Source organism: Saimiri boliviensis, chromosome 3, assembly GCF_048565385.1.
Source record: "Saimiri boliviensis isolate mSaiBol1 chromosome 3, mSaiBol1.pri, whole genome shotgun sequence".
NCBI lineage: Eukaryota > Metazoa > Chordata > Mammalia > Primates > Cebidae > Saimiri > Saimiri boliviensis.
In genome coordinates this window covers 65,862,330-65,884,596 of record NC_133451.1, presented here as the reverse complement: position 1 = coordinate 65,884,596, position 22,267 = coordinate 65,862,330, and the positions used below count along the sequence as shown (strand labels likewise).

The 22,267-nt window shown below is 37.8% G+C and overlaps 1 protein-coding gene across 1 annotated transcript in view; it reads left to right on the top strand.

Moving 5' to 3' along the window:
* ADAMTS3 (ADAM metallopeptidase with thrombospondin type 1 motif 3) overlaps window positions 1-20,949 on the top strand; it is a 305,688-nt gene extending 284,739 nt beyond the window's left edge. The window contains exons 19-22 of the mRNA XM_003931961.4: window positions 1,990-2,122; window positions 5,756-5,963; window positions 8,116-8,233; window positions 18,216-20,949. Coding sequence (XP_003932010.3) covers window positions 1,990-2,122; window positions 5,756-5,963; window positions 8,116-8,233; window positions 18,216-18,781 — 1,025 coding nt within the window. The 3' untranslated portion in view covers window positions 18,782-20,949. The remainder of the gene's footprint in view (window positions 1-1,989; window positions 2,123-5,755; window positions 5,964-8,115; window positions 8,234-18,215) is intronic.
* Window positions 20,950-22,267: the final 1,318 nt, after the last annotated feature.

The following is a 22,267-nucleotide window of genomic DNA, read 5'->3' as shown; positions in this document are numbered from 1 at the left end:
GCTATCTCTGATTAAGTGGTAGCAAAACTGAAGCACACAGAAGATAATTTCCCAGAGCCCATAGGATTCAGACCCAGGCAACCTGGCTTCTGAACACATGCTCTCACTCCTACACTGTGCTGCCTCCGTTCCCTCTCCAGAGTCCATTAAGCTGGACTCAATGTTTCTCAATTTTTCCCATCATCCATTCCTCGAGATCTAGACAAGTGCTCCATTACCAGTTCTCCCGCCATGGGTAAGAGAAGGCAAGAGGCGGTTACAAAAATGACAGCAGATAATTGAGAACAAAAAAATTGTTTGTATTAGGCAATACTTGTATAAATTATTTATTTTACAATTCTAAGTTCAAGCCTGTATTTCCAAAGTGTTTTCTTGAGGGAGGCATACAATACTTTGAGTTAATTATTTTAGATGCTTATTTAATTCAGATCCTCCCTTCTGCTGTACTCTGAACATTTGCTTGGTCATAATATTTATCAGATATACCTTCTTCATATCTACCACATCTATTCCATCTTCACCAGACTTCAATTACCATTTTAGGAGGGACGATTATTGCAATCGCCTTTTAGCTGGTCAACTAACATTGATATTCTTCTTTTCCTTAAATTACAGGGTAATTTTTATTGAATGAATAAATGAATGGTAAATTATATTATTTCCCAGATTAAAATCCTTCAATCTTCTAATATGTTGTCCTGAAGACACATCACTCTTTTATGTAGCATTCTTGCCAAAAGTAAATAACCTCAATTTTATCATTAGAACACAATTAAACAGGTCCAAATTGTGGAACATTTTATTTTAAAAAAAATGGTTTTTACATTTTAAAAATAGTAATGCCGTAAGACAAAGAGGTTCAGTAATTGTTTCTGATTGATGGAGGCTAAAGACATAACAGTTAAATGCAACATATGATCCTTGATTTGAAAAGTATTGCTACAAATAACATCATTAGGGACAACTGAACATTTTTGAATGGGTCTGTATGTTACATAATAATAGCATTATATCTATGTCAAATGTCCTGATTTTAAGAATTATGTTATAGTTATATAAGAGAATGAACTTCTGAAATCTGCGCTTAAATATTCATTTAGGAGTGAGGGATCAGGATGTCTGCAACTTTCAAATGGTTCAGCAAAATTATATATGTATTTACACACATACACATATATGAAAAAATATAGCAAATGTGGTGATGTAGTCACAAAAAAATCAACCTAGATGCAAGGCATACAAATATTCATTGTTTTTTCCTTACGACTTTTGGATTAGTTTGAATTTTTTTCAAATATATAGACATAATCACAAATATAAAAGTTGATGCTTGAGAGACCCTCAGTAACTCCCTATAACCTTCAAAAATAATATCCAAACAGTTGTTAACACCAAAGGCTTTCAAGATCTGATCCTTCCCTGTCTCCCGCCCTCTTCACATGATACTTCAGCCATCTGAAGAAGCCACAGTTTTCCATATGTTATTTCCTTTGCTTAGAGAATAATTCTGCTTCATTTCTTTTACCCCATACTGTTTTAACTGCAGTATTCTGCTGAAGCAAACTGCTGATCCTCCAAGCTTTCCCCTCCCCTCCTCCAAGTTACAGATCTCTTCCCTCTGTGTTCCTTTGCTGCCCTCTACTGTAAGTTCTTTACGTAGTTTCTAAGAGCCTATGTCCTTAGATATTGTCACAGTGGTTTTCATATCTGTCTCTCACACTAGACTGTGTATATTTAGAGCCTAGTTCTTTAATAAGTTTGCAGTTGGAATATTTATCAAATATATGTTCTGAAAAGGCAAACATTTTTGTTTATTTAATGTTCTCTGGGACCTTCAGCACCTACCGAAGTGACTGGCTAATTGTATACACTCAATACATATTTACTGAATGAATGAATGAATGAATGAATGAATGAGTGAGTGAGTGAATAATCAAGTAACAGCATGAATAAGTGATTAAATCCAAAGAAATTTATTTCCTTTTACAGGTTTCCAGTACACTAAATATGGATGCCGTAGGAAAAGTGATAATAAAATGGTCCATCGCAGCTTCTGTGAAGCCAACAAAAAGCCGAAACCTATTAGACGAATGTGCAATATTCAAGAGTGTACACATCCACTGTAAGCATCTATTTCAACTATCATATCTAGAAGTCAAGATCAGAACTTAACTTCCTTTAGCTCTTTTTAGTTTTTATTTCATTTTCAGTCAAAGCTCTATATATACATGGTTTAAATAGTCAAGTCACTTTACAGGAATTACATAAAGCTGTAGTTCTCTGCCTTTCACCACATTCTTGTTCCTCAAAAAACCACTTTCAACCACTATATTTTGACATTCGATAATTACTTTCTTCCTTCTCTCTATGTAAAATGTTTTTGCTTCTATTCCTTGACTTTTGGGGAGGTAAGGTTAGACATTATACATTGAATTTGCACTGTGAAATCTGAAGATTGTATTATTTTACGATCCCTCCATAAATGCAAAACCTCAGGCCACACTTTTTCCTTCCCTGCTACTTCCAATACTGATCTAACATACCTTTTACTGATTGCAATATGCAGGGTTTATGTTAACATGTATCTCTTTTAATACCTGAGTCACATAGCATTCTGATTATTATGATTCCCTTCTTGTGAAATTGTTTCTTCCAGAATAAATGAATATCTTGATTATATGTATTTGATCTTCTACTACTTTTCCCCAAGTCATTCGCAAACTCTCTCAGTATCAGTCCCCTCTAAATACTAAACATCCAAGTATCCTGTCACTTTAATCTCCATAGACACAGAAGAGTCTTAGAGAACAGAGAGTTCTCTGTGTTCCAGCTCCAGCCTGGACTTTTTACGTAGGGCTTCCTTTCATCATCCTCCTAGGAATTCCCACTACCTTTCTCTTCTGCAGGATTTCCTGTTATTCTAAATTAAAATACATCATCCTTCAGACTAAAAAATATTATTTTCTATTATTTTCTGCACTCAGGTGTTGCTGTTGAAAAGTCAGTTGCCGTTCTGATTCTCAGTGCTTTGTGTGTGACATGTTTTGGTCTGTATTTCAAAGTTTGTAGGACCTTCATTTTATTTCTAGTGTTCTGAAAGGGACTTGGTGCCCATTTTTACACATCATTGTGCTGTGTACTTGTAGAGTTTTTTTTAACTGAAAAATTAAAGAAAATGTTTTTTGGGGTACAATGTAATGTTTTGATGTATGCATACATTGCAGAATGATTAAATCCAGCTAATTCACCTGTCACATGCTAATCATGTTTTTTTGTGGTGCACTCATTTAAAATCTGCTCTCCTAGCAATTTTGAAATACCCATTTCAAAATTATTAACCATAGACACTATGCTGTTTAGTAGAACTCAAAAACATATTTCTTCTAGCTGAAACTTTGTACTCCTTGACCAACATCTCTCCATTTATGCCTTCATCCTCACCCAAGCCCCTAATCACCACCATTCTACTCTTTACTTCTATGAGTTCCACTGCTTTATATTCCAGGTATCAGTGAAGGTCACATGGTATTTGTCTTTCTGTGTCTGATTCATTTCACTTAGCATAACATCCTCCAGGTCCATCTACGTTGTGGTAAATGACACAGACTTTTAAAAATATAAAATGGATAACTTTTATCTCTGGAAGATTTTCTTGTATTTTTTTTTTAATCACCCTATGTTTTTCACTGTTTTTCTTTCTGGGACATTTGTAGCTTGGCTTTTCTCTCCTTTTGTTCACTGTTGCATTTGCTGAATCCTTCATTTCTGCTATCATATTTTTAATATTCAAGAGCCCTGTTTTATCATATCGTTAATATTCAAGTATTTCTTTATCAAGACATTTGATTTTTATTTCACAGGTGCAATATAGTCTTTTATCTCTTTTAGAATATCAAAGATTCATTTCCTGTTTCTAAATTATGTCTTTTGAGTTCTTTTCTTCCATTTCTCTACACCCACCCCACCTCTATCACTGATATTAGAGGATTTCTGTGTGGTGATCCTGGGATGTTCCTACATGTATAAAAATGAAGTGTTTAGAAGGCTGATTAGAAGTTTGCTCTGCAGTTGTAGCTGGTGAGCTGAACTACAGGGTGATCCAACTCAGCCATTTTAAGGCCCTCAATTAATTGTACATTTAGGCCTTTTCTTATAAAATAGATTCCATAGAGCAGAATCAATTTCTTGCCGAGGGAGTGTAAGCTAGTTTAAATGCTGTTCTGGAAATGTTATGTGTATAGGTATCCAAAGCAGTCTCACCATCTTACAGATGGATTTTTACATAATCTTCTGTTTTCACCATGGTCTCCTTCTCTCTTGATCATGGCTATTATAGCCAGTTAAGTCTGGTTTACTTTCTACAGAGGATAAACCTCATGTCTTCTTCTGAGTTGGAGGAGGGTGTATCGCCCTGTATGGATAAGAATCAGGAGTTCTAACTGCTTCCAAACAGACTTGTCATGAGCTCTCCTGCTTTCAATCCTGGCTTCACCCTTGTTTTCACAGCTCACCATTGTATCTGAGGCCTCTAATCCCTCAATATTTCTAAAGTTCTGCAGTGTGAGTCTGTTTGCTCATCACCTTGTACTGCAGAGTTGGACTTCATTCTTCTTAGGTCTGCTGAGTTCGCTGCCATATGACCATCTGTTTTCTAGTTTCCAAAATTATGTTGTTGTGACTTCCTCTCAAATTTCTTTGCCTTTCTAGATTTCTAATATTTTTGTCATTTGCTTTCATTCTTGAGGATCTTAGGAGGGAATGAAGGTAATCAGAAGTACCTATATCTGTGAAGTATAATATTTGTCTTCAAAAGAGAATCATCACTGAGGTCTTCAAAATTGAACAAAATTCCTCAGTCCATGATACATTTTACTGCCAGTTTGACAAGCTAAAGCAGGCTTAAGCTGTGAATACCAAAGACTGCCAAGGTTTTAGCATGGTTATATTTTGGTGCCTCACATACATGGAAAGAAAAAAAATTGTAGAGGGAAAGTAACTTTGGAAAAGGCAAAGTTAATTTTAGCCTGAATTATATACAGACAGATTGCATAACCAGATGGAGTTGATGGTAGCAGCCCTTTGGGGCTTGGTAACCATGTGTAATGGAGAACTGTGTGTAATGTTGTATCCACAGCTGATTTGGGGAGTGCTTGGGACACTGACATTGACACTAGAATTTGGGAATGTCCCCTGGTAAATATTTTAGAAAATGCCTCTGGAAATATTTCTATCAGGTGCATTCATGTGAACAGGTTTTGCCCAGGTCTGATCCACACCATCCTTACCTCTTGTCACATTCTGCAGAGGATAAACCTCACATCTTCTGGGTTGGAAGAGGGCAAATTTTTATGAACTCTATAGAGTTCACTCAAGTTTAAATATTTTAACTGACATGACTGTTTTATTTCTATAGTTGTTGCTATCCTTGAAAATTGCCTTCATGCCTAAATCTAGGAGGAAAACTTTAAGATGAGTTTCAGAAAGCCTCCATAGATCCTCCTTTAGGAAAGGAGAAGGTTTCAGACTCACTGAGAGGCAGAAAAAAATAGTAGAACATTACAAATAAAAGTTTCAGGCTACTATTGTTAAAAAGTTATCATTATATCCATCTTTCTGAAACCACTTCCTGAACTGCAGTGTGCCCCACTGGGTTGCAGGTTATTCAGAGAGCAGAAAAGTCTAGGCTTTGCCATGCGGGCATGTGTATACTATCCATCCCAGAGATAATTTCAATATGAACTCCCTGCACCCACAGCTGGGTCGCAGAAGAGTGGGAACACTGCACCAAAACCTGTGGAAGTTCCGGCTATCAGCTTCGCACCGTGCGCTGCCTTCAGCCACTCCACGATGGCACCAACCGCTCTGTGCACAGCAAGTACTGCGTGGGTGACCGCCCTGAGAGCCGCCGGCCCTGTAACAGAGTGCCCTGCCCGGCCCACTGGAAAACAGGACCCTGGAGTGAGGTAGGTGTGTGAATTCTGTGCATGTGTGTGTAAGCATGTGTAGATATTTTAGTTAGGCTTAAACATCAGTTAGGCTTCATGTGAACTGAGAAACCACTGCATACTTTGTAATTAACTGCAGGTGTTAGGGAAAATTAATGCTTTAAAAGAGTTTGGGCACTTATGTTTAGTTGGTAGGGGGCACACCATGTTTATGTGTTTTGTAACATGGAGAAGAAGTCTGAAAGATGACTATTCTTTGGTCTCATATTTTTGTTGACCTCTCTATCCCTTCAGGATAAATTCCAAACCTCTGATACAGAAGGCAGGGCCAGTCCCACTTGGCACTGCGCTAACTCCTCTTATTCTTCCTTCACTCTAACTCTTTGTCTCAGTTCGGGTAAACTTGCAGTGTTCCAGACCATGCTTGTTTGAGCTTCCTACCTTTCAGCTGACTCAGACTCCCCATCCTCCTATCTAATAATCTCTCCTTCTCGACCAAAGCTCATCTCATAGTCCAAATGACCACCTCGCAGGTGGTACTTTCCCTGGAAGTTCCTCCTCTACACATGAAAGGCAGTAAAACTTAACTTTACCATGCTGTTCATGAGAGTGTTATAACTCTGATCTGTGAATCTATATTTGCCGCTAGTACACACATTTCTCAAAAATAGTATGCCTTCTTTCCTCAGTACTCAGCTAGAGCCTAGCATACCTGTCCAGATGATGTTTGTTAATTGGCGGACTCAATGTTGCATTGTCAGCTATTACCACCTGTCTTAGATATTTCTAAAGACCCAAAATAAGAAATCTTGGGGTTATAGGAGAAGAGTTTATAGGAGGAAAGGGCATCAAAAAGCAGAGAACTAATGAGGAAGTGGAGAGTAGGCCCAGAAAGGAAGAGACAAACGGCTTTAACAGAATACCACAGGTTGGGTAATCTATAAAGAACAAAGGTTTATTTGGCTTATGGTTCTGGAGGCTGCAAAGTCCAAGAGTGTGGCACTGGCACTTGGAAAGGGGGGTCCTGTAGCAGAAGGTATTACGTGGCAAGGAGGCATGCAAGAGAGACACAGAAGATCCTTCTACCAGGAGCCCATTTCTGCAATAACTAACCCATTCCCAAGATGACAGCATTAACCCATGCCCATAGGTCACCTCTGAAAGGTCCCACCTCTTAATGGTCCCGCTCAACATTGTTACAATGGCAGTTAAATTTCAACGTGAGTTTTGGAGGGGACATTCAAACACAGCACGAGTGCAGGTCACCTGCATAGGACCGTGATGATAACTCCTATCAGTCTCAGTAGAAGTCCCTCCTCCACAGAAACTTCCTAGGGTCATTGCATGGAAGTTTCTGAGCTTAGTTTTAGAGGAGTAAATTTTCATTGGAGAAATGAATTAAGAGCATAGAGTAATAGCCGTCTGTAAGAAAGGAGGAGGAGGCCGGGTGTGGTGGCACACGCCTGTAATCACAGCACTTAGGGAGGCCAAGGCAGGTGGATCACAAGATCTGGAGATTGAGATCATTCCTAGCCAACATGGTGAAACCCCATCTCTACTAAGATACAAAAAACTAGCTGGGCATGATGGTGGTACCTGTAGTCCTAGCTACTCAGGAGGTTGAGGCTGGGGAATTGCTTGAACCCAGGAGGCAGAGGGCGCAGTGAGCAGAGATCGTGCCACTGCACTCCAGCCTGGGCAACAGAGTGAGACTCTGTCTCCAAAAAAAAAAGGAAGGAAGAAAGAGTAGGGACTCTCAGTACCATGATTGGGTGGGAGAACAGACATCATCAACACTGTTTTTAGAAACTCCAGAAGATTTTAACATTGTTACTAATCAGGGCTTCTTTCATATGGAATGCTTACTAGGTATCTTGCTATATATACATGTTTCCTTTGCCTTCATTTAGTCCTAAAACAATCTTATAAGGCAGGTATTATTATCCCAGCCTTCCACCAGATTAAGAAGATAAGTCTCATATAGAAAAAACAATGTGCCCAGGCCAGTAAATAATGGAGTCAGAATATAAACTCAGTAGTATCTGTCTTCAAAACCACTGTGCCCCATCACTTAGTGGAGAAAGAACTCCAGATCTGTGTGTCTCTGTCTATGTTATCTACATGGTCTTGGTGGAATAAACGTCTGTAACCACAGCCTTCGTCTCTGCAGTGTTCAGTGACCTGCGGTGAAGGAACGGAGGTGCGGCAGGTCCTCTGCAGGGCTGGGGACCATTGTGATGGTGAAAAGCCAGAGTCGGTCAGAGCCTGTCAACTGCCTCCTTGTAATGGTAGGTGACACCAATTGACTTTACTGCTCTGATGATGTTTTTAACCCTCAAAAAGCAGAATTTCCTTTCAAGAGAAGTTACAGAATTTATATTTGTTTACTGATAAATAACCAAAGGAAAACACCTGTGAAATATTAGCCCAATTCAGCTCTTTAAGATCAGCATTTGAGGTAGTGTCCTACACTTTTTAATTATCATGACCACTACGGCCCTGCCATTTCTGGCTGGTGACATTGGAGTCAGGGCTTTGCCATATATATGTAGCTTCTATCAATTTGTGTTGCTAGTAGGAACTACTTAATTTTTCCTTGTTATATTTAACTATAACATTATATCTTTGTTAAATGGCATAATACTGCAGAAGGTTTTGAAATATTTTACTAAAATTATTCGATTTTGATGTGCCATTAATGTCACTCAACTCTAAATCCATTTCCAATAACTGTCTTTCTATAGAGTAACTTCAAATAGATACTTTGCACATAGGATAAAATTCAGCATTTGCCTGACCTGCCAACTTGCTGTATGGCAAAAGCAGAGTATATTTTCTATATGTAGTCAATTTGCTAGTTTAAAACAGCAAAATGAGGGCCAGGCATTGTGGCTCATGCCTGTAATCCCAGCACTATGGGAGGCCAAGGTGGGTGGATCACCTAAGGCCAGGAGTTTGACACCAGCCTGAACAACATGGTGAAACCCCATTTCTGCTAAAAATACAAACGTTTGCCAGGTGTGGTGGCATATGCCAGTAATTTCAGCTACTTGGGAAGCAGAAGCAGGAGAATCGCTTGAACCCAGGAGGTGGAGATTGCAGTGAGCCAAGATTGCACCACTGCACTCCAGCCTGGGTGGCAGTGAGACTCCTCTGATGAGCTGTCACCTGCTGCCTGGATGTGGCTCACTTTCTGTATGTCGTCAGTCACACATGCTTTCTCGGCCTTACTCTTCCTTCTTGCTCTCCTTCCCTCTCCCTCTCCTAGTCTCCCTGGCTCTACCTCCCGTCATTCTTTTTCCCTCTCATCTCTCTCTCCTCCTGTATCTTCCCTGCTCTCTCTTCTTTATTCCATGTGTCTGTCTCTCTTTTTCTCTTTCTCAGTGTCCTCCCCTCTACCATCTCCCTTTCTCTTTATCCTCCCCTTCCTCTCCCTGTCTCTCCAACTCTGTGTCTGTCTCTGCCTCTCCATCTCTTCCATTGTCTCTTATCTCCTCCATTGTCTTAGTCTGTTCTAACTGTTATAACAAAATACTCGAGACTGGGTAATTTATAAAAACAACAAACAAACAAAAAAATTTTATTATTCAGAGATCCAAGTCTGGAAGTCCAAGATCAAGGCATTAGCAGATTTAGTGTCTGGTGAAGGCTTCCTAGATGGTGCCTTGTTGTTCTGTCTGCATGTCGTGAAAAGGTGCCAGAGAGCTCCCTTGATCCTCTTTTATAAGGCACGAATTCTATTCCAAGAGCTCCACCCTTAAGGACTAGTCACCTCCCAAAGGCCCCACCCTGCTAGTACCATCCCCTTGAGGATTAGGTTTCAACACAGGAATTTTGGGGGCACACATCCAGACCATAGCACCCAGCTTCTTCCAGCCACTTTGTCTCTACTCCTCCATCTTTTACTCCTTGTGTCTGTCTCTTTCTCCTCCTTTCTCTTTCTAGCTCCTCCTATCTCATTTTCTCTCGCCACCCTCATCTGTTTGTCTTATTCTCTCTTCCCTTATATTTTCTCCTCCTCCCTTCTTTTCCTAGCCCAGCCACCCCACTCCATGACAACCTTCCTTTTAAATGCAGTTCTGCTAAATCCATGCCCGTGACAACTTTGAACTGACACACTAGAAGACTCAGGACTAAAGAAGTTGCTTTTTCTTGGCCTCCAACACACTCAACAAAAAGGACATCCACTCAGAGATCCCATCCAAAGGTCATCAACTTCAAAGAACAAAGGTAGGTAAATCCATGAAGATGAGAAGAAACCAGCACAAAAAGGCTGAAGTCTCCAAGAAACAGAATACCTCTTCTCCTCCAAGGGATCACAACTCCTTACCAGCAAGGGAAGAAAACTGGATGGAAAATGAGTTTGAGTTTGATGAATTGGCAGAAGCAGGCTTCAGAAGGTGGGTGATAACAAACATCTCTGGGCTAAAGGAGCATGTTCTAACCCAATGCAAAGGAGCTAAGAACCATGAAGAAAGATTAGACAAAATGCTAATAGAATAACCAGTACAGAGAAGAAAATAAATCCCTTGATGGAGCTGAAAAACACAGCACAAGAACTTCATGAAGAATGTACAAGTATCAACAGCCAAATCAGTCAAGCAGAAGAAAGGATATCAGAGATTGAAGATCAGCTCAATGAAATAAAGTCAAAAGGCAAGATTAGAGAAAAAAAAGAGTGAAAAGAAATCAACAAAGCATCCAAGAAATAAGGGATCATGTGAAAAGACCAAATCTACATTCAATCAGTATACCTGAAAGTGATGAAAAGAATGAAAGCAAATTGGAAAACACTCTTCAAGATATTATTCAGGAGAACTTCCCCAACCTAGCAAGAGAGGGCAATATTCAAATTCTGGAATACAGAGAACACCACAAAGATCCTACTTGAGAAGAGCAACCCAAAACACATAATTGTCAGATTCACCCGGGTTGAAATGAAGGAAAAATTGCTAAGGGCAGACAGAGAGAAAAGTTGGGTTACCCACAAAGGGAAGTCCATCAGACTCACAGTGGATCTCTTGGCAGAAACCATACAAGCTAGAAAAGTGTGGGGTCTAATATTCAACATCCTAAAAGAAGAATTTCCAAACCAGAATTTCATTTCCAGCCAAACTAAGCTTAATAAGTGAAGGAGAAATAAAATCTTTTACAGACAAGCAACTGCTGAGACATTTTATCACCTCCAAGCCTGCCTTACACGAGTTCTGGAAGGAAGCACTCAACATAGAAAAGAACAACCAATACCAGCCACTGCAAAAACATACCAAATTGTAAAGACCATCAATGCTATGAGGAAACTGCATCAACTAATGAGGAAAACAACCAGCAGGCATCAAAATGTCAGGATCAAATTCACACATAACAATTATTAACCTTAAATGTCAATGGGCTAAATGTCCCAATCAAAAAACAGACTGGCAAATTGGATAAAGGGTCAAGACCCATTGGTGTGCTGTATTGAGGAGACCCATCTCATTCACAAAGACACACATAAGCTCAAAATAAAGGGATGGAGAAAGATTTACCAAGCAAGTGGAGAGCAAATAATAATAATAATAATAATAATAATAATAATAATGATAAAGAAAGAAAAAGCAAGGGTCACAATCCTAGTCTCTGATAAAACAGACTTTAAACCAACAAAGATCAAAAGAAACAAGGGCATTACATAATGGCAAAGGGATCAATGCAACAAGAAGAACTAACTATCCTAAATATATACGCACCCAATACAGGAGTGCCCAGATACATAAAGCAAGTTCTTAATTACCTACAAAGAGACTTAGACTCCCACACAATAATACTGGGAGACTTTAACACCCCACTGTCAATATTAGACAGATTAACGAGACAGAAAATCAACAAGTATATCCAGAATTTGAACTCAGATCTAAATCAAGTGGACCTAATAGACATCTACAAAACTTTCCACAATAAATCCACAGAATATACATTCTTCTCAGCACCATTTCACACTTATTCTAAAATTGACCACATAATTGGAAGTAAAACACTCCTCGGGAAATGCAAAAGAACAGAAATCATAACAGTCTCTCAGACCACAGTGCAATCAAATTAGAACTCAGGATTAAGGTGAGTTTTTAATCACGCCAGATATAGGTGATGGGGGGATGGAGGCGGCAAACCACATTGCCATGTTTATACCTATGCAGCAATCCTGCATGTTCTGCACATGTACCCCAGAACCTAAAGTGCAATAAAAATATTTATATTATATGTATATATGTATGTGTGTATATATATATATATATATATATATATATATATATATATGAGAGAGAGAAACTCATTCAAAACCACACAACTACTGGATAAATAATGAAATAAAGGCATAAATAAAGATGTTCTTTGAAACAGTGAAAACAAAGACACAATGTACCAGAATCTCTGGGATACATTTAAAGCAATGTGTAGAGGGAAATTTATAGCACTAAATGCCCACAGGAGAAACAAGAAAAGATCTAAAATCAAAATCCTAAAGTCACAATTAAAAAAAACTAGAGGAGCAAGATCAAACAAATTCAAAAGCCAGCAGAAGACCAGAAAGAACTAAGATCAGAGCAGAACTGAAGGAGATAAAGACTCAAAAAACCCTTCAAAAAAATCAATGAATCCAGGAGCTGGTTTTTAAAAAGATCAACAAAATAGACCACTAGCCAGACTAATAGAGAAGAAAAGAGAGAAGAATCAAATATATGCAATAAAATGATAAAGGGGATATCACCACCAATCCCAAAGAAATACAAACTACCATCAGAGAATACTACAAATGCCTCTATGCAAGTAAACCAGTAAATCTAGAAGAAATGGATAAATTCCTGGACATTTACCCCCTCACAAGACTAAACCAGGAAGAAGTTGAATCCTTGAATAGACCAATAAGAAGGTCTGAAACTGAGGCAGCAACTCATACCCTACCAACCAAAAAAAGTCCAGGACCAGACAGTTCCATAGCCAAATTCTACCAGAGGTACAAAGAGGAACTGCTATCATTCCTTCTGAAACTGCTACAAACAATACAGAAAGAGTGAATCCTCCCTAACTCATTTCATGAGACCAACATCATCCTGATACCAAAACCTGGCAGATACACAACAAAAAAGGAAAATTTCAGGCCAGTATCCATGATGAACATTGATGCAAAAATCCTCAATAAAATACTGGCAAATGAATCCAACAGCATATCAAAAAGCTTATCCATGATGATCAAGTTGGCTTCATCCCTGGGATGCAATGCTGATTCAACATACACAAATCAGTAAACATAATCCATCACATAAACAGAACCAAAGACGAAAACCACATGATTATCTCCATGGATGCAGAGAAGGCCTATAACAAAATTCAAAAGCGCTTGATGCTAAAAACTCCCAATAAACTAGGTATCAATGAAACATATCTTAAAATAATAAGAGCTATTTATGACAAACCCACAGCCAATATCATACTGAATGGGCAAAAACTGGAAGCATTCCCTTTGATAAATGGCAAAAGACAAGGATGCCCTCTCTCACCACTCCTCTTCAACATACTATTGGAAGTTCTGGCCAGGGCAGTCAGTCAAGCAAAAGAAATAACGCATATTCTGTTACGAAAAGAGAAAGTCAAATTGCCTCTATTTACAGACGACATGATTGTATATTTAGAAGACCTATCGTATCAGTCCAAAATCTCCTTAAGCTGATAAGCAACTTCAGCAAAGTCTCAGAATACAAAATCAATGTGAAAAAATCACAAGTATTCCTATACCCCAGTCATAGACAGACAGAGAGTCAAATCCTGAGTAAACTCTCATTCACAATTGCTACAAAGAGAATAAAATACCTAGGAATACAACTTAGAAGGGATGTGAAGGACCTTTTAACCACTGCTCAAGGAAATAAGAGAGAACACAAACAGGTGGAAAAACATTCCATGCTCATGGTTAGGAAGAAACAGTATCATGAAAAATGGCCATATACTGCCCAAAGTAATTTATGGATTCAATGTTATCCCCATAAAGCTACCATTGACTTTCTTCAAAGAATTGAAGAAAACCACCTTAAACTTCATATGGAACCAAAAAAGAGCCTGCATATCCAAGACAATCCTAAGCAAAAAAAAAAAAAAAAAAAAAAAAAAAAAGAAGAAGAAGAAGAAGAAGAAAAGAAATCAAGCCAGAGGCATCATGCTACCTGACTTCAAACTATACTACAAGGCTACAGTAGTCAAAACAGCATGGTACCAGAACCAAAACAGAGATATAGACCAGTGGAAAAGAACAGAGGCCTCAGAAATAATGCCACACATCTACAACCATTTGATCTTTGACAAACCTGACAAAAGGAAGCAATGGGGGAAAGGATTTCCTGTTTAATACATGGTGTTGGGAAAACTGGCTAGCCATATGCAGAAAGCTAAAACTAGATCCCTTCCTTACACCTTATACAAAAATTAACTCCAGATGGATTAAATATTTAAACCTAAGACCTAACACCATAAAACCCCTAGAAGAAAACCAAGGCAATACCATTCAGGACATAGGCATAGGCAAGGACTTCATGACTAAAACACCAAAAGCAATGGCAACCAAAGTGAAAATACACTAATGGGATCTAACTAAACTTAAGAGCATCTGCAGAGCAAAAGAAGCTATCATTAGAGTGAGCCGGCAACCAACAGAATGGGAAAAATTTTTTGCAATTTTCCCATTTCATAAAGGGCTAATATCTAGCATCTACAAGAAACTTAAATTTACAAGTAAAAAGCAAACAACCCCATCAAAAATCGGGCCAAGGACATGGACAGAAACTTCTCAAAAGAAGACATTTATGCAGCCAACAAACATATGAAAAAAAGCTTATCATCACTGGTAACTAGAGAAATGCAAATCAAAACCACACTGAGATACCATCTGATGCCAGTTAGAATGGCAATCATTAAAAAATCAAGAGACAACAGATGTTGGAAAGGATGTGGAGAACTAGGAATGCTTCTACACTGTTGGTAGGAGTGTAAATTAGGCCAACCATTGTGGAAGACAGTGTGGCAATTCCTCAAAGATCTGGAAATAGAAGTATCATGTGACCCGGCAGTCCCATTACTGGGTATATACCCAGAGGATTAGAAATTATTCTACTATAAAGACAAAAGCACATGTATGTTTATTACAGCACTATTTACAATGGCAAAGACTTGAAACCCACCCAAATGCCCATCAGTGATAGACTGGATAAAGAAAATAAGGCACATATACACCATGGAATACTATGCAGCCATCAAAAAGGATGAGTTCATGTCCTTTGCAGGGATATGGATGAAGCTGGAAACCATCATTCTCAGCAAACTGACAAAAGAACAGAAAACCAAACACAGCATGTTCTCACTCATAAGTGGGTGTTAAACAATGAGAACACATGAACACAGGGAGGGGAACATCACACACTGGGGCCTGTCAGGGGGAGGGGGACTAGGGAAGGGATAGCAGGGGGTGGGGGGCTACCGGAGGAATAGCATGAGGAGAAATACCTAATGTAGATGACGGGGTGATGGACGCAGCAAGCCACCATGGCACGTGTATACCTATGTAACAAACCTGCACATTCTGCACATGTACCCCAGAACTTAATGTATAATATAAAACACATTGATTGAATATTGATAGCTGCTGGATGGTGCTTTATTTTTGTCAAGAAAATTGGCAAGGTACTATCTTATCAAATGTTTTAGTTTTTGAAGAAATTTCAGGCTTTAAGTATTTAACACTTGTAAACTATTTCATTACAATTTTTCATTTGAAATATATTACAGCAAGAACATATCGTACCATGAGGGGGAGACATAGGACTTGTATATTTACTGATTTTACTTTGGGAAGTATTGATATATGTAAAAGCTCAATGTACAAGCCAAAACCAAAAGAACACACTTTACTCAGAAGTTTTAACATATATTGTCACCATAATACTTTATTCCTATGTGGTTATTCCTGTTTAGAAGCGACCACTTTGTGAGAAAGCTTTATTGGTCCTGGAGCTGGTATAGCTGTATATTTCTACAGATGTGGCCAATGGTCAGCAAGAATTTACTTGATTCTCCTTCTTTAGCCAGAAGAAATTATTTTTAATGTAACCCAAGGAGCTAATAAGATAGCTTAACTATGTTAGTGATTTCATATCCCTTTTAGTTGTTTTGTTGTTCTGAAATCGAGGCCTAAATGCCAATCCTAAGAGTTCTAAAAGGTCACATATTGCTACTGTATTTCAAGTAAAATAAGTAGTACTTTTTTTCAAACTGCTGTTAATCTCAAACTGCTATTAGAATCAAATGACCTTTTGAGACCATGTGTGAATCTCTTTTCCAGAACCTCTTATAATGATTTGAGGGTGGAGCGAGAAGTCTGAAAAGTTTCCTTAATTTTTAAAAAAATGATTGATTTTTTTTCATGATTTTTTTCCATATTTTGATTGTACTCCTTTTTTGCCTGTAAACTCTTCCCATCTATCAGTAGGCAAATTACCATAAGGTTAATGTATTCCTATTTTCACATTTTTCTCAGAATCTCTCTCCCTTTTGCTCCTCCACACGAAAGTACATTCTGGCCCTAATGAAACCCAGGCATCTGCAATGCCAAAGTGCTCACACTTAGAAATGGGAGACCTTTGTGTTGTACTCCTTCTCTAACTCAGGGAGAACAGGTCATACTTCCAAGCGGGGCCTCCGAACAGGGGAGATAAGGAAAAGGAGTCAGAGGAAAAAGAGGATGAGCTCTAATAAAGTCCTCTCCTCCTAAGTCCTAGAGCCTGACACATATACAAAGAAGACGTTTTCTTATTTTAAGACATAGGTTTTAAGAAAAAGTAATTCACACATGAAGAGAAATTAATATTCAAGGTGAAACCATTAACATAATTCTCAGGCATTCACAACATAATTAGATGACCTATCATACATGAAGTATTCAGACACATTATACTATATAATAGACTTGCACATGTCAAGCACGTAGGAGTCATTTCACAATTTGGGAAGTGGACATAGCATTACAGCTCCAAGTTGGTAATTTTAGTTCTCTCTTGCCAGCTGACTGACTCTCTCTCTGTCTCTCTCTCTCTCGCTCTCGCTCTTTCAAACTTTAGAAAAAGGACTTTTCAATTTTTTGGAAGTCATATAGATGTTTCTTTCTTAGCAATATAGTATTACCCAATAATACACTGTAATTTTAAGTGAGTCTATTACATAAATGCCACAATTGACAGTTCTCTTCATTTATTATTTGGGCATGGATCAGTGTTTCTGCGTTGCACGTCTGCAGGGATGCTACTGTATGCACTGGTTCTGTTATCGGAGAGACATAGGATACATCTTTATTTCATACTGTATACCTCTATGCACAAATTAGCATTTTTATGAGCTTAATATTTGGATTATCTGAAATTCGATTCTTGTAACCTGGAATCAATAAAAATTTAAAGTAATAAAAATAACGTGTACACAGGCAAAATCAAGTATTTTAGAAGTGTTACATTAGCTGTTATCAAGTGTTTTATGAGTTATTACTAAAGTAATATTTTTTAAACATAAAGTGTTACCCATTCAATGAAATTACATTTTACGAGTGTTACTTAGTATCCTTTAAACAGAGAACTGTCAATTCAATAAAATTAAATGTGAGAAATATGAATTATTCCTAAGAAATCTAGCATACTTTGCCCAAAGTTGTGCATTCAAATAACAAATAATCTTAGAATATTTAATGATAAACATGAAACTACTGCATTCAAACTGGGTAATTTTTTAAAAATCAAGATGGTATTTTGATTATTCTTTGAAGAATAACTTAAGATTTGTTTTTACAAGTGTTTAGTATTCATTCTGATTTCACATTTTAAACAAGGTAGGGAGCACCCTCTGAGAAAGTCAAAAATAACATAAAAATCTGAACACAAGGTTAAATAAATTCTCTTTGCCCATTGTAAAGTCAGGTGTATGTTCCTACTTGGAGAAAAAAAACACCCTCTGTGGTCTGAAGACTTCTGGTGGAAATACTAAAATGATCATCATCACAAGTACTTTGTAGATAAAGAGCTACTTATTTTAGTGAATTCATTCTAATGTTGCTATTTTTAATGCAAAAGCTTATGTGGATCACTCCCATAGGCGTCAGATTGCACTTAAATCTTTTTACATTCATAAATTTTTTTTAAGTTTCCCTCCTTTTTAACGTTTATATTCATGTATTAGTTTATTTTCTTTTGATTTTTGCAGATGAGCCATGTTTGGGAGACAAGTCCATATTCTGTCAGATGGAGGTGCTGGCACGATACTGCTCCATACCAGGTTATAACAAGTTATGTTGTGAGTCCTGTAGCAAGCGCAGTAGCACCCTGCCACCACCATACCTTCTAGAAGCTGCTGAAACTCATGACGTCATCTCTAACCCTAGTGACCTCCCTCGATCTCTAGTGATGCCTACATCTTTGGTTCCTTATCATTCAGAGACTCCTGCAGAGAAGAAATCTTTGAGTAGCATTTCTTCAGTGGGCGTTCCAAATGCATATGCTGCTTTCAGGCCAAACAGTAAACCTGATGGTGCTAATTTACCCCAGAGGAATGCTCAGCAAGCAGGAAGTAAGACTGTGAGACTGGTCTCCATATCATCCTCCCCACCCACCAAGAGGGGCCACCTCAATTCATCATCACAAATGGCTGCTGCTTCCTTCCTTGCAGCCAGTGATTCAATAGGTGCTACTTCTCCGGCAAGAACCTCAAAGAAAGACGGACAGATTATTGACAGTGGACGTCCAACAAGATCATCCACCTTAGGAAGATGAGAAAGTGAACCAAAAAGCTTAGAAACCAGAGGAAAACCTGGACAACCTCCCTCTCCCCATGGTGCATATGCTTGTTGAAAGTGGAAATCTCTAAAGATCATCAGCCCATTTTATCTGTAGGTACGTGGAAGAACAGGAAGTGCTGGCTCACTTTCTAGTTGCTTTCATCCTCTTTTTGTTCTGCATTGACTCATTTACCAGAATTCATTGGAAGAAAGCACCAAAGATTATTACAGAAGAAAAATAGGTTGCTAAGTTTGTGTTGGTCACACTCTGAAGCAGAAAGGTGACTGGAACCAATTGTGCATATCAGCTGACTTTTAAAGTTTTAGAAAAATTACAGTAAAAATAAAAGAGATCCAATGGTTTACACTTTAACAAGAAATTTTGGATATGAAGCAAAGAATTCTTAGACTTGTATTCCTATTTATCTATATTAGAAATATTGTATGAGCAAATCTGAAGCTGTTGTGTAAATACTGTATATTGCAGAAATCAGTATTATTTTAAGAGAGGTGTTCTCAAATGATTGTTTACTATATTACATTTCTGGATGTTCTAGGTGCCTGTCATTGAGTATTGCCTTGTTTGACATTCCATAGGTTGATTTTCAAAGCAGACTTATTACAAAAGATAAAAGTTAGAATTACTTACAGCTACTGACAATATAAAGGGTTTTGATGAATCAACAATGTGATATATAAATTATAGAGAAAGAAAAAAACCAAAAGCTATAGATATACAGATCTCAGCTTACCTATTGCCTTCTATACTTATAATTTAAAGGAGTGGTGTTTTACGACACTTGTGGTCACAGGGATCAAAGAATAGTAAATGAACCTATGTAAGACAAAACTGAAATCTTCTTACCAGGACCTCAGTAGGCACCATTGAGGTGTCCTTTGTTTTTGTGTGTACGTGGTTTTTTTTTTTTTTAATTTTCCCGTTGTTGACAGATACAAACAGTTATACTCAATGTACTGTAATAATCATAAAGAAACAAGTTTTGGGATAACTTATTTGTATGTTGGTAGCTGAGAAAAGTATCATCAGTCTAGAATTGCCATTTGAGTATAGTAGAGGTGTGGGGCTTTGAAGACACGTTCAAGAATGCATTTGATGATGGTTAAGATATTTATTTTCCAGTGGTTCATGTTCAAATGTTCACAACCACAATGCATCTGACTGCAATATTGTGCTAATAATTTATGTCAATGGTCACCTTACTCACAGCAAAGCCAGAAATGCTCTCTCCAGGGAGTAGATGTAAAGTACTTGTACATAGAATTCAGAACCGAAGATATTTATTAAAAGTTGATTTTTTTCTTGATAGTATTTTTATGTACTAAATATTTACACTAATATCAATTACATATTTTGGTAAACTAGAGAGACATAATTAGAGATGCATGCTTTGTTCTGTGCATAGAGAAGACCATTAAGCAAACTACTGCAGCCAACTCAAAAGCTAAAACTGAACAAATCTGATGTTATGCAAACATCTTGCATTTTTAGTAGTTGATATTATGTTGATGACTTGTTCCCCTTCAAGGAAACATTAAATTGTATGGACTCAGCTAGCTGTTCAATGAAATTGTGAATTAGAAACATTTATAAATGTTTTGGAAAGAGATAAATGCTTTATGAATTACACATAAATGAGAGGAAATAGATAAGTGTTATCAGCATAATGATTTTGACTTCAGTACCTGAGCTGTCTAAAAATATATTATGCAAACTAAAATGTACATATATTAACCTCTCAAAGGATAGAATATGCAAGAACTTTTGCATTTTAATCATTGTAAACTAACAGCTTAACCTGTGACTCTGTACCTCTAAAGAATTGCTGCTACTTGGTGCAAGAATTTTGAAAGTCAAATTAGTCAAATTCCAGATAGTAAAACAATCCCTGAGCCTTAAGTCTCTTTTTTTAATTCCCATAGAATAAAATCTCTCTAGTTTACTCGTGTGTGCATGCATCTCATCCACAGGGGAAGATAAAGATGGTCACACAAACAGTTTCGAAAAAGATGTACATATTCATTATACTTCTGACCTTTGAGCTTTCTTTTCTACTAAGCTAAAAATTCTTTTTATCAAAGTGTACACTACTGATGCTGTTCGTTGTATTGGGAGCACGTAGCAATAAAAATATTAATAAAATGTAGATCTGGCTCTATCTAGATTTTATCATTAGATTCATCATGGGGTAACAGAAACGTGTTATTTCCTCCTACACAGTGAAATAGCATCAAATGTATTTGCTGCTTGTACTTGCATGAAAGACTCTAGTGACTCTCCTTTTTTCACATCAGGGTATATTACAATATTTTTTAAAAGAATAAAACATTATAAAAATAAAAAATAAAAACAAAAATAGGCTGCAGGAGGTGGCTTTTGGTTAAATCTGTCTCAAAACTACGAAGAAGATGAGGAAAATGGCAATCGTGCTGAACGAAATGGGGAGCTTCTGTTTTTAAAATCTGCAACCTCTGAGTGATTTGTAAATAAAAGCGTTCCATCAATTTTGAATCTTCATTACCTGAGAATTGGTGGGAACACATTACTCAAGACTCAGGAGTTTGGGGAGGAAGAAGCCATCACAGTGGAAGGCCTTTTGCTATGGCACAGGGAGATACTATAGTACAGTAGTTCCAGTTTGAACTGCAGAGGCAGGCAGACTCAGGGTTGTCTTCATACCTGAATGGCCTAGGGTAACCTCAGTAAGTTTTCGTTTCCTCATCTGTCAGTGGGAGGTGAAACTGTCATACATTATTGTGTGATTGCCATGAGAAATGAGATGATAGTAATACAGCTGTTAGCATACGGCCTAATACATGATATCTCACAGTAAATATTAAGTATTTATATTAATTCATTGTTCTTGTCCTCATCATGATCATCTTCATTATATAACTGAATCACAGCATTCCTCTAGGTCCACAGCTAGTTTAAATTATGGTCACGATGTCTTGTTAATGGTGGTAAACAACAGGGATCCAGGAATTTAAAGACAAACAATGTAACTTTAAAAATGGGTAGGATGAACTTAGAAATGATTTCCAGTCACTGATTTTGAAGAATTTTCACTAATTATGTCCATTCTCCCTTTGCAAGCAATACATAATAAAACTAAGGTAACTAACATTAATTATGTATTTTCAGGCGGGGCGCAGTGGCTCAAACCTGTAATCCCAGCACTTTGGGAGGCCGAGGCGGGTGGATCACAAGGTCAAGAGATCGAGACCATCCTGGTCAACATGGTGAAACCCCGTCTCTACTAAAAATACAAAAAATTAGCTGGGCATGGTGGCGCGTGCCTGTAATCCCAGCTACTCAGGAGCCTGAGGCAGGAGAATTGCCTGAACCCAGGAGGCGGAGGTTGCGGTGAGCCGAGATTGCGCCATTGCACTCCAGCCTGGGTAACGAGCGAAACTCCGTCTCAAAAAAAAAAAAAAAAAAAAAAAAAAAATTATGTATTTC